Consider the following 13,720-nt stretch of genomic DNA (forward strand, 5'->3'; position numbering starts at 1 on the left):
CGTAAGCAAGTATTCATAAATTGAAACAGTTATAGTGGTGTCAGTGTTTATAGATTTAAAGCGGCATGCATTGGGCAAAAACTGGAAGACACACAACTGGATCATTACAGGTATCTGTTTCGTAAAATCCAATGCCATACATCTCACTTTTTTTTTTAATTATCATATTACACTGTTATTACAAAACAATTACATGATTTTCTGTTTGTCCGTTCAAGTGGCAGAGGCATGTCCTCCCACTCGTCAGATCATCAGCGTTCCTCTCTCGACACACCTCTTATTCCAATTAAAATAAAACTGTTTGTGCAACACTGAATCATAGTCATTATACTGTATACTGCACTGAATCTCATCTCTGGTGAAATGGTTTAAAATTTTTCACTGCTGTGAATGAATCTTTTATGCACTGGATAGTTGATCATGTATGAAGATGTATTCTGTCGTCTTGCACTCCAGTATTCATCTTAAACTATATTGAGTTATATTTAGTTTTCACACACCCAAAATGTTTTGCATCTGCTGCTGCTATATGTAGAGATTACTGTGAACTCCTGAACTTTTAAGCCTAAGATCACCAGTTGTTGTATTTATCATATTCAGCCTAGCACTTGAAAAATTTAGCATAGGGTCATGATTTGTGCAGTAAACAAAAGTCTCAGAATTGACATCGGACAGTTGGTTTATTGTACTTTTAGATCCGTGTTTTTTTTTTTTTCTCCAATTTGGAATAAAGAATGGATGCATATCCCTCATCTGAAATGTGACTACTCGTTATTTAAGACATAATTTGGCAACCATTTTGTCGAAGTGTTTTGGGTTGTTTTTTGTTTTTCTCCTCATCATCAGGCTGTACCTATGGTACAGTAAACTTTTCCCATGTGTGTCTCGCTCTGCGCTCTGAATGCCAAGTGATAACTAAAAGATTTAGAATTTGTCCGTGAGAAAAGAAGCCCAACATGCAGCTACACAAATAGTGTCAGATCCATAAATGATATGGAGCCAAAATTTCTCGAGTTCTTCCCTCGCCTGTTGTCCTTGAGTGAGGTGTTTAATTTAGTGTTCTTGTATGGAATCAGTTTTGTGCCGAAATGTTCATACAATACTTTTGAAATATCAAACAAAAATGACAAATCAAAATACAAAAAAAGAAAAAAAAAAAGTCAATTTTTTTTAGACTGGCAAACAAATTATTTGTGTAATCGTGCAAAATATCAGTCTATTACTCTTCAGAAACCTTTTATTTTTGTTCCGTGTCTTTCTCAGTTTTGTTTGACGTAATTTATTTTGGTTGCGATTCCAGCTTTCTCGTTTGCGCTCCCTGACTTTTTGCTTGCAGTTTTGGCACAAACTTGACGTGTGGGTGGGCTGTCCAGGAATGCATTCCCATTGGCTAACTTGTTTGACTGACAGCTACGCTCAGCCATTCCCTACTCGGATTTTGGCGGACTGTTTGACGAGTGACCGACCCATTGACGGTAAACAAGGATTGAGTGGATTTCAGTGGCGACTCTGATATTGAATTAATTAATTCACCAAAGTGTAAATTCAATATCATAGTCACCACTGAAGTCCACTCGATCCTTGTTTCCCGTCAATGGATCGGTTACTCGTCAAACAGTCCGCCAGAATCCGAGTAGGGAATGGCCGCAACAGCCTCCGGGGGAATCGCTGAGCGTAGCTGTCAGTCAAACACAAGTTAGCCAATGGGAATGCATTCCTGGACAGCCCACCCACACGTGAAGTTTGTGCCAAAACTGCAAGCAAAAAGTCAGGGAGCGCAAACGAGAAAGCTGGAATCGCAACCAAAATAAATTGCGTCAAACAAAACTGAGAAAGACGCGGAACAAAAATAAAAGGTTTCTGAAGAGTAATAGACTGATATTTTGCACGATTACACGATTAATTTGTTTGCCAGTCTAAAAAAATTGACTTTTTTCTTTTTTTGTATTTTGATTTGTCGTTTTTGTTTGATATTTCAAAAGTATTGTATGAACATTTTGGCACAAAATTGATTCCATATTCTTGAGAGGCTGACGGACTCTCTCTTGCCCCAGGCTGTTTGGTCAGCAGCTCCAAGAGTGGAATTGAACAATGTATCTGGTTTTTTTGTTTGTTTGCTTTTTAAACAGATTGGTCATCTCGAGCTGGTCAAATACAGCTGCTTTGTGTCTCTAAATGACGTGTGGACATAAAGATTTAGGCATAAAACTGGAGCTGTGGCAACTGCTGCTGATTTTGTTAACCCCTGCTGATTGTTGTGCAGTTGTCCTTCTGATTGGACACTTAGGCTCGTGTTTGGAAAATGGCACTATTGGCATGGACAGCTGCCTCGTCTTAAACAGGCAGATCCTCGACTTGTTCTGTTAGTGCCAGCTTACTTAAACAGAGGAGAGTTGTTTTTACATACCATGCAGAGCTAGCAGATGGAAAAGTGTTGCAACAGAAAGTCCATAACAAGTAGGAAAGCAGTTTCACTGGCTGCTTTAGTTTGTCTTATTGTTTTCCATTCTGATGTCACAGACAGATGGGTTTGGATAACAAAGTCCGATAATAAATACCATGTTGTGTTTTATCAAATGTGTGCAGTGCCCTTCCATTGGAGGCAACAGGAACTGGAATCCTGCTGAATCGAGTGGAAGAATGTGCACTCTGCAATCTGGCATCTAAAAATACTTATCATTTAAGCCAGCCAGGACTTTTTATTTTAGTCCCAGTTTAGTGAGAGCCACAACATCAAGCCTTGTGTTCACAGTAAGACACTTTCAAGGCTGTTTTCTTACTGGGGAACCACCACCCCCAATATCTATTGATTTGGATGTTTTTAACACAGTAATGAATGGTTTTAGAGCATTCACGTAACTGCTGTTAGTATGTTTTAAGATCTCTTCTTTTTTTTTTAAACCCTCCTGCTTCATTAATCTTTATTTCTTCGAGCTGTCAAATTGCTGGGTCTTTTATTAGTCCTAGACATCTTTAGCCATCATCACTCAGCACTCCCCCATAACACTGACAAGAACATGTTCTCTATAACAAGGTATGGAATTAGTGGAAGCTGTAACCTTGGAGCATAAAATAAACAAGCTCTATAGGCGCTAGTATAGGCATGCATTTTATTTTATCTCTGTGAAACATTAAATCCTCCGGCCATGCTTTGAAATGATATTTTATTGGTCTTGGTGCCAGTACATAGCTGTACGGTGTTACTGTGAATGATGCTAAAGCCTTATACATCATAAATGATGTGGAAATTTGTATCGGGTGATTTTTAAACTTGAAGTACCAACACTGAGACCAAAGGAGCGGGTTTGTGTAATGGAAGAAGCAGTGTAGCAAGCAAGCTAGTAGCCGTGAATTATCATGTTGCCGTCTGCCAGAAGTATGTCCGGTTATCACAGTACTCTGATACAGGTTTGTCTCCTTGCATAACCTTCTATGATAGCTGTGGAATGCACACTGGAAAGGGCAGAACCACCCCTTGCCTACTATCTCCCTACACACACACACTCACACACTCTCTCTCTCTCTCTCTCTCTCTCTCTCTCTCTCTCTCTCTCTCTGACTCATGCATGGACACGCACCATCACCCTGTTGTCTGAGCAGTGGCTTTACAGGACAAGGCTGTGTAACCTCAGAGCACTGTGCTGGATGTATGGGACAGCAGGCAGTGTGGGGAGCAGGGCTGAGAGAAGCAGCTGCTGCTGGTCATTAAGTGGGTTTGTGCTGTGCTGAAGGAGGACCGAGAGGTGTCCTGTGGTGAGACAGTCAGTGAGGAAGACCATCGGGAGCTGTGCTGTGTTGGCTGGTGGCAGTATGAGGATGAAGGAGCTGTCCTTGCGCCAGGACCCTGACCTGAGGAAGGAGCTGGCACTGCTGGCCCGTGGCTGTGACTTTGTCCTGCCTTCACGCTTCAAGAAGAGGCTGAGAGCTTTCCAGCAAGGGCAGGCAGGTCATCTTAACTCACTGTTAACGTTCCCCAAAAGGCTGAGCCTTCTTTCTGGGTGCATTTCATGGTAGTCTTGTATTTTTGGGAAACGGACCTTAGCAGCCTGTTAAGGTCTTGACGGATGCAAGAATGTCAGTGTGATTCTTTTGCATGTTGCTGAATGTGTAAGCAGTTAATGCAGTTGAAGTTTGTGATGCTAATGCTGAGCAGGAGACTGTGCTCTGTTTGGTGTAGGAGATGGCCATTCCCTTTTATAGACATGGCTGACACTGGTGTAGCAGGGGAAGATTAAATGCATTCATCTCTCCTGCTGTTACACCGAACCCTTGCTTGGGATGTCGGAGCAAACTGATCCCAATGGTGGAATGTCATCCAAGGGCTCATGAAGTTTGAGTGTGCAGCATTGTTGCTGAAGGAAGTGCATGCAACAGATTGTTTACTAGTGGTACAGGAGAGGTTACTAAAAGCCAAAATAATAACCAAAAGTATGAGCTGGTCTTCAGTTTTACCATGAAGGAGGAAGTGAGCAGGAGTAAACACCATGGACACAACCAGTTACATGGCACACAAACACAGTACTTTAGACTCTTAAAGTGCATATCACGGGTAAATTCAGGAGCAAGATCAATGTAATTCTCCTATTTTATATTAAACTTTGGTCAAATATCTGTCATATTCTGCATTCTCTGCTATTTTTTTTTTTTTACTTTGCGCAATACCAGAAAAATTCAATTGAACTCAAACCATTTGAGGCGAATTGGTCCGCCTCTGAAAAAACTCGGTATTTGGATTTTCCAGGAAACATTGATTTTCGTGAAGTCACGTGCAGGACGCCTCCCTCTGAATCCTACGTCAGCGCTGGTTTGTTTACGAGAAATCGACCTGGTGGTTTTCTGCAAATTTCTTCAACGTTATCATGTAATTATTAAAACGCTTAACAGATGTATCGTAGGAGGGTGTAGCAACATTACATTCTTCATCCAAAGGTGAAGTAACATTGCGCTCAGGTGACACTTCCATATTTCAATGCAAAATCGCTAGCTGCTAAACTTGGTCTACACAGGCTGTGCACTGAAACCGTACAAGCTCTCGCAGCCTGCTGGCACTTCCGCAGGCGACGTCACCCTTGGGATTTTTCCAGACGCGTTTTATTTTATTTTTTTCTGCTGTAGACAGATGGCCTTGTGCAAAATTACCCTTCTGGATGAGTGTGTAAAGGGACATTCTTTCATATAAAACCGAATTTGGTCCAGGATATGCACTTTAAGTCCTAAATGGATACAGAGGGTGTGAGTTTAATATTGTGTTTGCACAGACAACAATGTGTTTGAGTGGTAGGTGATTTGTTATTATTAGGCTGAAATTTGTGTAATGTTCTAATGTTATAATAATATAAATAGGTATGTGAAAATCAGGTCATCCAATCACTGATCACCCAGTTCATTACTGCTGATCAGCTTGGATCACATGTGCTACCATGATTTCACTTAAGTCTAGTTTTGAAGATGTATTTTAGGACTACCCAGAATGCACCTGTATTGATGACTTGGTCCACAAAATCCTCAATCACTTCCTCTTTCCTTTTTTTGTAAACGGATGAAGAAAAGTGTGTGAGAGTGAATGAACAAAGTTGCCAACTTTGGTTCATCAGAGTCATCGATGCATTACATGAAGAGAAGTTTCAATAATGTCAAATCTCATTTTAATTCAGTGATGGAGACAAGTGTATTAACTGTTATTTTCAATTATTTTGGTGCATCATTACATAGTCTTTGAGGTTCGCACAAATTGGGTGTCTGGGTGGAAGTTTGCAGAAATCTGGCTGGAGTTTGCCGTTCAAACAGCTCAGTTAATCATTATTCATGTTACTTATATCATGCATTTATTATGTTTTTGTGGTAGTTTGTTTACTTTTGATTGACAGTCAGATTTATAAAAATGATCGTGATTTTGGCAAGAATGAAGACTGCATGGTGAAACTTTTCATTAAAAAATTCCAAGTAGTATGGAAGTTATGGGCATTGTTTGGTTCGTGTTCTGTTTTTTGATTCTTAATTTTAATTAACCAATTAGTAATTAATTAATTAGTTGGCATTACTTTCATGGACTTTAAATTACCTGGTACTTTTATTGAGCTATGTCAAAAGATTTAAAAGTTATAACTTTGAGAAGGGCATCTTTCTAGGAAAGTGGTCACACTTTCTCTGATCTCTCTCTCTCTCTCTCTCTCTCTCTCTCTCTCTCTCTGTGTGTGTGTGTGTGTGTGTGTGTGTGTGTGTGTGTGTGTGTGTGTGTGTGTATGTATGTATACAGTTGAACTCAAAATTATTAGCCCCCCTTGTGGAATTGAACATAATTCTTGATTTCTCCATGAAAATGACCATTGACAACAAATGTTTTTATTCTTGAAATAAATGCACTATGAAGACATTGTCCAACAAGTTTCATTACGATATCTTATTATCACACTGAGTTTCAACCAAAAACAGCAAAAGTGAGATGTTCAAAATTATTAGCCCCCTGACCATTAGTAGTCAATTGTGTACCCTTTTTGACCCACAACTGACAACCTCTTGCAATAGTTTTTCACTAGGTTGGCACAGGTCTCCTGAGGAATTTTGGCCCATTCCTCCATTGCAAACTGTTCCAACTGGCCCAAATTGGATGGTTTTCGTGCATGGACGTTCTTTTTCAGCACTTGCCACAGGTTTTCTATTGGATTGAGATCTGGGCTCTGTGCAGGCCACTGTATGACGTTGGTCTTGGTATCCTTGAAGTATTGCTGGACTATTTTAGATGTATGCTTTGGGTCGTTATCTTGCTGGAAGACCCAACGACGACCTAAGCGCAAAGTGAGAGCAGACTTCTGCATGTTTTCCTTCAGTATTTTTAGGTAATCTTCCTTTTTCATGGTGCCATGCACCCGAACCAGACTGCCTGTACCTGAGGCTGCAAAACAGCCCCACAGCATGATGCTGCCACCACCATGTTTAACTGTGGGAACTGTGTTCACAGGGTTGAAGGCCTCTCCCTTTCTTCGCCATACATAGGCAATGTCCATATGCCCAAACAGCTCCAATTTCGTCTCATCTGACCAAAGCACAGACTTCCAAAACTCATCTTTCTTCTTCAAGTACTCACGGGCAAACTTTAGTCGGGCTTTGATGTGACGATGTTTTAGTAAGGGGGTTCTTCTGGGATGATAGCCCCGAAGCCCATTCCGATGAAGAGCCCTCACAACAGTGTGCCTTGACACACAAACTCCAGAAGAGGCCAGGTCAGCAACAATTTCCTTTGCAGATGTACGGGGCTCTTTACGGACATCTCTGACAATTTTTCTTTCCAGAGTTCTTGAGATCTTACACTTGCGTCCACGACCAGGTTTGTTCTTGACCGAATTTGTCTCCTTGTACTTGGCAATGATGCACCGAACTGCAGTTCTGGAGACTGTAAACCTCTTCGAAATGGCAGTGTAGCCTTGGCCTTTGTCATGAGCCTCCACAGTCTTTTGTCGGAGTTCAAGACTTATTTCTTTAGTCTTCGGCATTGTGACAAATAGTAATCCTCCTCATTCATTCAAATGCCCTGTTCCTTGGAGTCCTTTTAAACTGTTGAATGGAGCCAACTGACTACAGGTGTTGCTAGGAAGCCAATTGATTGCACAGGTGTTGTTTAAAAGCTGATTGGTTAATTAACTGTGTTTTAAAAGCAAGAATCCACATGGGGGCTAATATTTTTGACCAACTCATTTTTACCATATTTCATATAAAGAAAGCCTAAAACTAATTTCATATTCCAAAATGCACCACAAACATCTGAATAGTACTGGTGATTGTTTGTGTATATCAGTTTTTATCAATGCTTTTAACATTTGGAGGATATTTGGGAAAATGTTCCAAAATTTAAGGGGGGCTAATAATTTTGAGTTCAACTGTGTATATATATATATATATATATATATATATATATATATATATATATATATATATATATATATAAAGGGCTGTAACGATACACCCAACTTTTGATTCGTATCGCGATTTTTGACCCACGATTCGATACACCCACGATTTTTTTTTAAATGTATTTTTAAAGTAGTAAATTTGACTTATTAACATTTACTTACTTACATTAACTATTTAATAAATAATTCAGACCACTGCAGAGAATGAGTAATATGTATGCAAAAATTGTTTTATTTCTCAAAATAATACTGTTGAGCCGGAAGCTCTGTTTTTTTCGGTTCTGAAAGTCATTTTTCCAAATCGTGTAAATCCGTTAAGATTTTTTTTGGGGGGGTGGCTCTCTCACTGTCTCACTCTCATAGGGCCAATGATTTTCTGTGATCGCGGAAAACAGATGGAAATTACGGAATTTTTATGGTGAAACATTGCTCGCGTGTCAAAATGTAACTGCCGCAGAAGGCTTCCGCCCAAGCAGACATGCCTTCAGTGTTGCCAGATATTGCTAACGTTTTCCACCCCAAAATATGTTCAAAACCAGCCAAAAAGCACCTAAACCCGCCCAATCTGGCAACACTGCATGCCTTTCCGGTCAAGTGATTGTGATTGGCTTGTGGCACACCTAGCCAGCCAATGAGCTGCTTGTTTACAGATTCGCTCCCCGCGTTGCAACCAGAATGGCGACCGCTTAAAAGAAATGAATGCTCTGCCAGTGGCGAGTGTGGACGCTGCGTGACTCGCAGAATATTGTCGCAGGTCGGCGAAAAAAACGACTTACTAATAGATATAAAAAATAAAAGTAATTTAAGTAAGTTTAAAATGTACTTTAAATAAAAAGTAAAGTATTCATAAATTGAAGTTTGGAAGCGCCTCTGTTTTTGGGCTGAGGAGAAGTTTGAAAGGGTGTACCGCGATTCTGCCTTCTTGTATCGCGACTCTGCCTTCTTGTATCGCGACACGGATCGTGGCTCTGCGTATCACGATTTCGATACGCATATTGTTACAGCCCTTTTTATATATATATATATATATATATATATATATATATATATATATATATATATATATATAAATAAAATATATGGTTGACCAAAATTAGCCAGACTTTTCAACATTCAGAGTGGCATAATTTTGGTCATATTTGTCACAGAAAGAAAATTTAAACTGAATTTTAAAGTGCATTTCAAGCCCTGATAAACACAAGTTCTGGGTTTTGGTTGTGTTTTTTTTTTTTTTTTTTTTTTTGGGGGGGGGGGCACATACATACTTATAATAACATTTTGTTATCCATAACCTATTCAGTAACAAACATGATCTCCTCTCCCCAGCAGATACAAGTTTATTAACGCTCTGGTTTCTAGGGTTGATTGTGATTTAAAGTCATGTTGATTTTTAGAAGGGAAGATTCACAAAGGTTTGTTTACCTGCTGATACCAAGCTATTAAAAACATAGTGGGAACTCTAGCTGCTAGTCTGTGCCTTTTCACAGCAGGCCTGTACCGATTGCACTGGGCTATGTGTGGCTCGTGGTCAGCATGGTCGCTTGTTTGTGGTCTTTGAGCTCTAGCGGGTCTGTTGGTCTCATTCCACTTCTTCATTGCACATACATTTCGGTGTGATAACACTTCATCTGCTGTAAGGAATGAAATGATAAGGTCCAATGTGCTCCCAAAAAACTTGCTTTAGCTCCGTTATAGGCTGCTCTCCTGGGCATGTTTAGTTTTGATAAGAAATAGCATTTTAAATATGCAGAGCTGGATTTGGAAACTTTCAGCTTCTTTTAGGAGGCCTCTATTGCATATATACCAGCATCCCTTGTACTTTATAGCTTGTGGATTGGATTTTTTTTATTAGCAGTTTGGGCTAATAAAAAATAATTTGGGCTTCTGAGATTTTAGTGAGGTACAGTACCAGTCAAAAGTTTGGATACACCTTAAAGTAATGATGGATGTCGTTCCTCTTTAGGTAGTTGAGCAGTTCTTGATATAATATGGATTACTACAGTTGTGGAATAGGGCTATTTACTGTATTGTTATTATTTGCTGTTTAATAATCTCAAACTCATTAAGAAGGCAAGAAATTGCACTAATTATTTATACCCCCCTCTGAAAGAGGCAGGGTATACTGGTTTACCTCAGTCTGTCCGTCTGTCTGAAACGGCCTTTTTCTCAGCAACCACAATTCATAGCCACTTGGTACCAAACTTCAGCTTGGGGTTCTATACCATGTATACTGTTTTCAGGTCTGTCGCACATTGACTTCCTGTTTACCAACTGCATGTATTTACAAAACATGTAAGGTGGATTTACAAAATTTTCGTAACACTTTTCTTAGCAACTACGAATCACAACTGCTTGATATTTGGTACCAAACTTCAGCTTGGGGTTCTATACCGCGTATACCGTTTTCAGGTCTGTCACACATTGACTTCCTGTTCACCGACTGGATGTATTTACGAAACGTATAGGGTGGAGTTTGACGCCATTTCAAAATGACAGGTTACCAGGATGCTATTTGAAATCCCTGGGGAGAACACTGCTCCTTACTTGTTTCAGGGTTAATTATTTGTTGAAGTCAACATTCATAATAAGTGTCCGATTCCTTCGATTGCTTGCATTCTGATATAAGCGAGAGCGGGGGGATACGTAGTAGCTCACGGTTGATCTTGTTAACTTTTGACGAGGTACACCTGTTAATTGAAAAGCATTCCAGGTGACGCCCTCATGAAGCTGGTTAAGATAATGCCAGTAGTGTGCAAAGTGTCAAGGTAAACGCTGGCTACTTTGAAGAATCTAAAATGTGAAATGTTTTGTTTTTAACACTGTTTCCTCACATAAAACGGTGGCGTAAGTGGTTAGCACGGTCGCCTCAGAGCAAGAAGGTTCTGGGTTCGAGCCTAGTGGCCAACAGGGGCCTTTCTGTGTGGAGTTTGCATGTTCTCCCCGTGTTGGTTGCCCCTTTTCCACCAAAGCAGTTCCAGGGCTGGTTCGGGGCCAGTGCTTAGTTTGGAACCGGGTTTTCTGTTTCCACTGACAAAGGACTGGCTCTGGGGCCAGAAAAAACGGTTCTAGGCTAGCACCAACTCTCTGCTGGGCCAGAGGAAAGAACCGCTTACGTCAGCGGGGGGGGCGGGCGGAGTTGTTAAGACCAACAACAATAACAAGACCGTGAAAGATCGCCATTTTTAAGCGACGAGAAGCAGCAGCTGTACAAACGCGAAGTCATCCATTATCATTATTATTGTTGTTGTTGTTGTTGCTGCTGCTGCTTCTTCCGTGTTGTTTTTGCTTCAATATTCACGCCAAGGTTTATGCAAACGTAGCGACGTAACTGATGTATACAACGACGTAATGACGTGGCTTCCCTTAGCACCGCGAGCTATGGAAAAGCAAACTGGTTCTCAGCTGGCTCGCAAGTTGAACAAGTTGTGAACCAGCACTAGCACTGGCCCCGAACCAGCCCTGGAACTGATTTGGTGGAAAAGGGGCATGTGTGGATTTCCTCTGGGTGCTCCGGTTTCAGTTAGGTTAATATGGGACGGCCTTGGGCTGAGGTGCCCAACACACGTATGCAGCGGCTTTGCTCTCTTGTGATTAGCTAAGTTTCGTTGTACATTTGTGCAGTGACGACAAAGGCATTTTTTTTATTTCCATATGTTGTATCATAGTTTTGATGTCTTCAGTGACGATGACAATGCCACAGTAAGCATTGATGGTCTAGTGCAAACCTGATGTTGGCACTGTTGCATCTCTGATAGAAGGTACTTTTAAATGAATGATGATAATTACTGCTGTGTTGCAGACTTGTATAGTTTTGATGTTACTCCGGTATTCTTTGGAGTCTGAATAGGTTACATGTGGAATTCATAGTCCCCTGTGTGTACTTGGCTCTGTTTTCCAGTAATTAGTTTGGTCCAGTTAGGGATTATGATTATTAAATTTAAAACACTGATTTTGTTAGCTAACTGTTTTAGTGTTCTCCTCGCTGCATATACCGTCTAGGTTAAAACACCAACAGAGCTTCTAAACATATCCCAAATTGGAATCCTATGTTTTATGCCATCGTCACTTGACACGTCCTAATTTAAAGCCAGAAAAGTTCATTAGGCTGTAATGTGTCGAGCAGCGAGGCTTTCGCTCCAGTGGGGCTGGGTGTGAACTCAGCAAGCCTCGTGGCTCACTGTTTATTTCTGTCTGTTTTGGCAGGCTCAGCTTAAGAAAGAGGAGGCCGTTTCACCAGCGTTAAGCGAAAGCATTCCGAAGTTCTATTTCCCTCGAGGGCGGCCCAAAGCCAATATCAACATTGACAATCTCGTATCCAAGATAGAGAAAATATTTTCTCAGTTTCCCAGTGAAAGGGTGACTATTGAGGATATGGGAAAGGTTGCCAAGGTAAGTGTGATTTGTAATGTGCCACCTCCATACACCCAGCAAATTGTTTTTGTGTAATTAACAGAAGTCATTTAAATATTTGCGGGTTTAGATATTTTTCTATTCCACAATCAATATTCTCACAGTTTCAGAAGTAGGTAAGGCACATCCTGAGGAAAACCTGATGAAGGATTCACTTAATATCGCTTGTCATTTACTTAAAATGGCCAACAGTTTATGGAAAACTTTAATTCCTTTTAAAGAAAATAATTTATAAGCATAATTTATTACCCATTTTGCCTTGTTTATTTATATCAAAGCTTACGTTTAAAGTCCCAATGAGGAATTGCTGCTGTTGGCAGACTAATTTTGGCAGGGCATCAAAAGACGCTTTCAGAGGAGTATTTTAAAGAAAGTGGTTAATTAAGTGTTAGTTATGCTTAATGTGGAATTTTATTTTCTGTAGAAAGAATACTTAAATGCTGATTTTCATGTCTTTCTTTAACAGTTGGGCTCTTTTGTATAAATTCATGTTTCCTCAGGCCTGTGAATGCCCACTCTATTGGAAGGCTCCATTGTTCTTTGCTTCTGGGGGAGACAGGAGGGGATATGTGTCTGTTCACAAATTTGTGGCAATGTGGAGAAAGTAAGACAATGAGGCCTTCTTTTTTTTTTTTTTTTACACTGGCGTTCTTGACACTAATGTGAGCAGCACTTGTAGTTAACAATGACTCGCATGTTAATGTGAAGTACCAGAGACTTGTACAGAATTATTTTAAATGTGCCATGTAGGCTGTGTGTTAATTTCGGATTCCAATCATAGCTGAGCACTGATGGAAGCGTGTATGCTCTTCATTAAATCCGTATTCCTGCCTTGCTGTAGGTCAGAAATGACCAAGCATGGATACTGGAGGCTTATTTTCAGAACCCACAAGTCTGGGTTTGTGCTTTTGAAGTGAACGCTTCATGTTCTTTGTATAATCCATGTTGAAGCAAAAGTGTCTGAAAGCATCTGTTTCCTGTTCAGAGTGCTGCAGACCTGTCATGATGATGCATCCAAATTTCTCCACCTTCTGGCCAAGCCTGGCTGCCCTTATTTGGAGCAAGAGGACTTTATTCCATTCCTGCAGGTATGGGGGTATTAGCTTTGAGAGAACTCTGCTGAACGTCCAGTACATGTGATGACTAGCTCACTTATGAACAGTTTTGCACTCAAGTTTCCATCAATGAAGAGTTTTTATAACCTCAACGAAACTGACTTCATGTTAAAACTGTTAATGTTATAGTCATGCTGTCTGTTGTTGCCCGGATGGGGATGGGTTCCCTTTTGAGTCTGGTTCCTCTCGAGGTTTCTTCCTCATGTCGTCCGAGGGAGTTTTTCCTTGCCACCGTCGCCACAGGCTCGCTCATTGGGGATAGATTAGGGATAACAGTAGCTCATGTTT

General features: G+C 40.5%; 1 protein-coding gene across 5 annotated transcripts in view; it reads left to right on the forward strand.

Annotated features, from left to right (window-relative positions):
• The window catches only part of ppp2r3b (protein phosphatase 2, regulatory subunit B'', beta), a 45,883-nt gene that overhangs the window by 24,616 nt on the left and 7,547 nt on the right, over nt 1-13,720 (forward strand). For 4 of the 5 annotated variants that reach the window (XM_060929794.1, XM_060929798.1, XM_060929797.1 and 1 more), the window contains 3 exons: nt 12,111-12,296; nt 12,818-12,921; nt 13,303-13,405. In XM_060929794.1, the coding sequence (XP_060785777.1) occupies nt 12,111-12,296; nt 12,818-12,921; nt 13,303-13,405 (393 nt within the window). Of the gene's footprint in view, nt 1-3,571; nt 3,943-12,110; nt 12,297-12,817; nt 12,922-13,302; nt 13,406-13,720 lie in introns of those variants that run through there. The other variant, XM_060929799.1, reaches the window with a different exon arrangement.

This window comes from Neoarius graeffei, chromosome 9, assembly GCF_027579695.1.
Source record: "Neoarius graeffei isolate fNeoGra1 chromosome 9, fNeoGra1.pri, whole genome shotgun sequence".
Taxonomy (NCBI): Eukaryota; Metazoa; Chordata; class Actinopteri; order Siluriformes; family Ariidae; genus Neoarius; species Neoarius graeffei.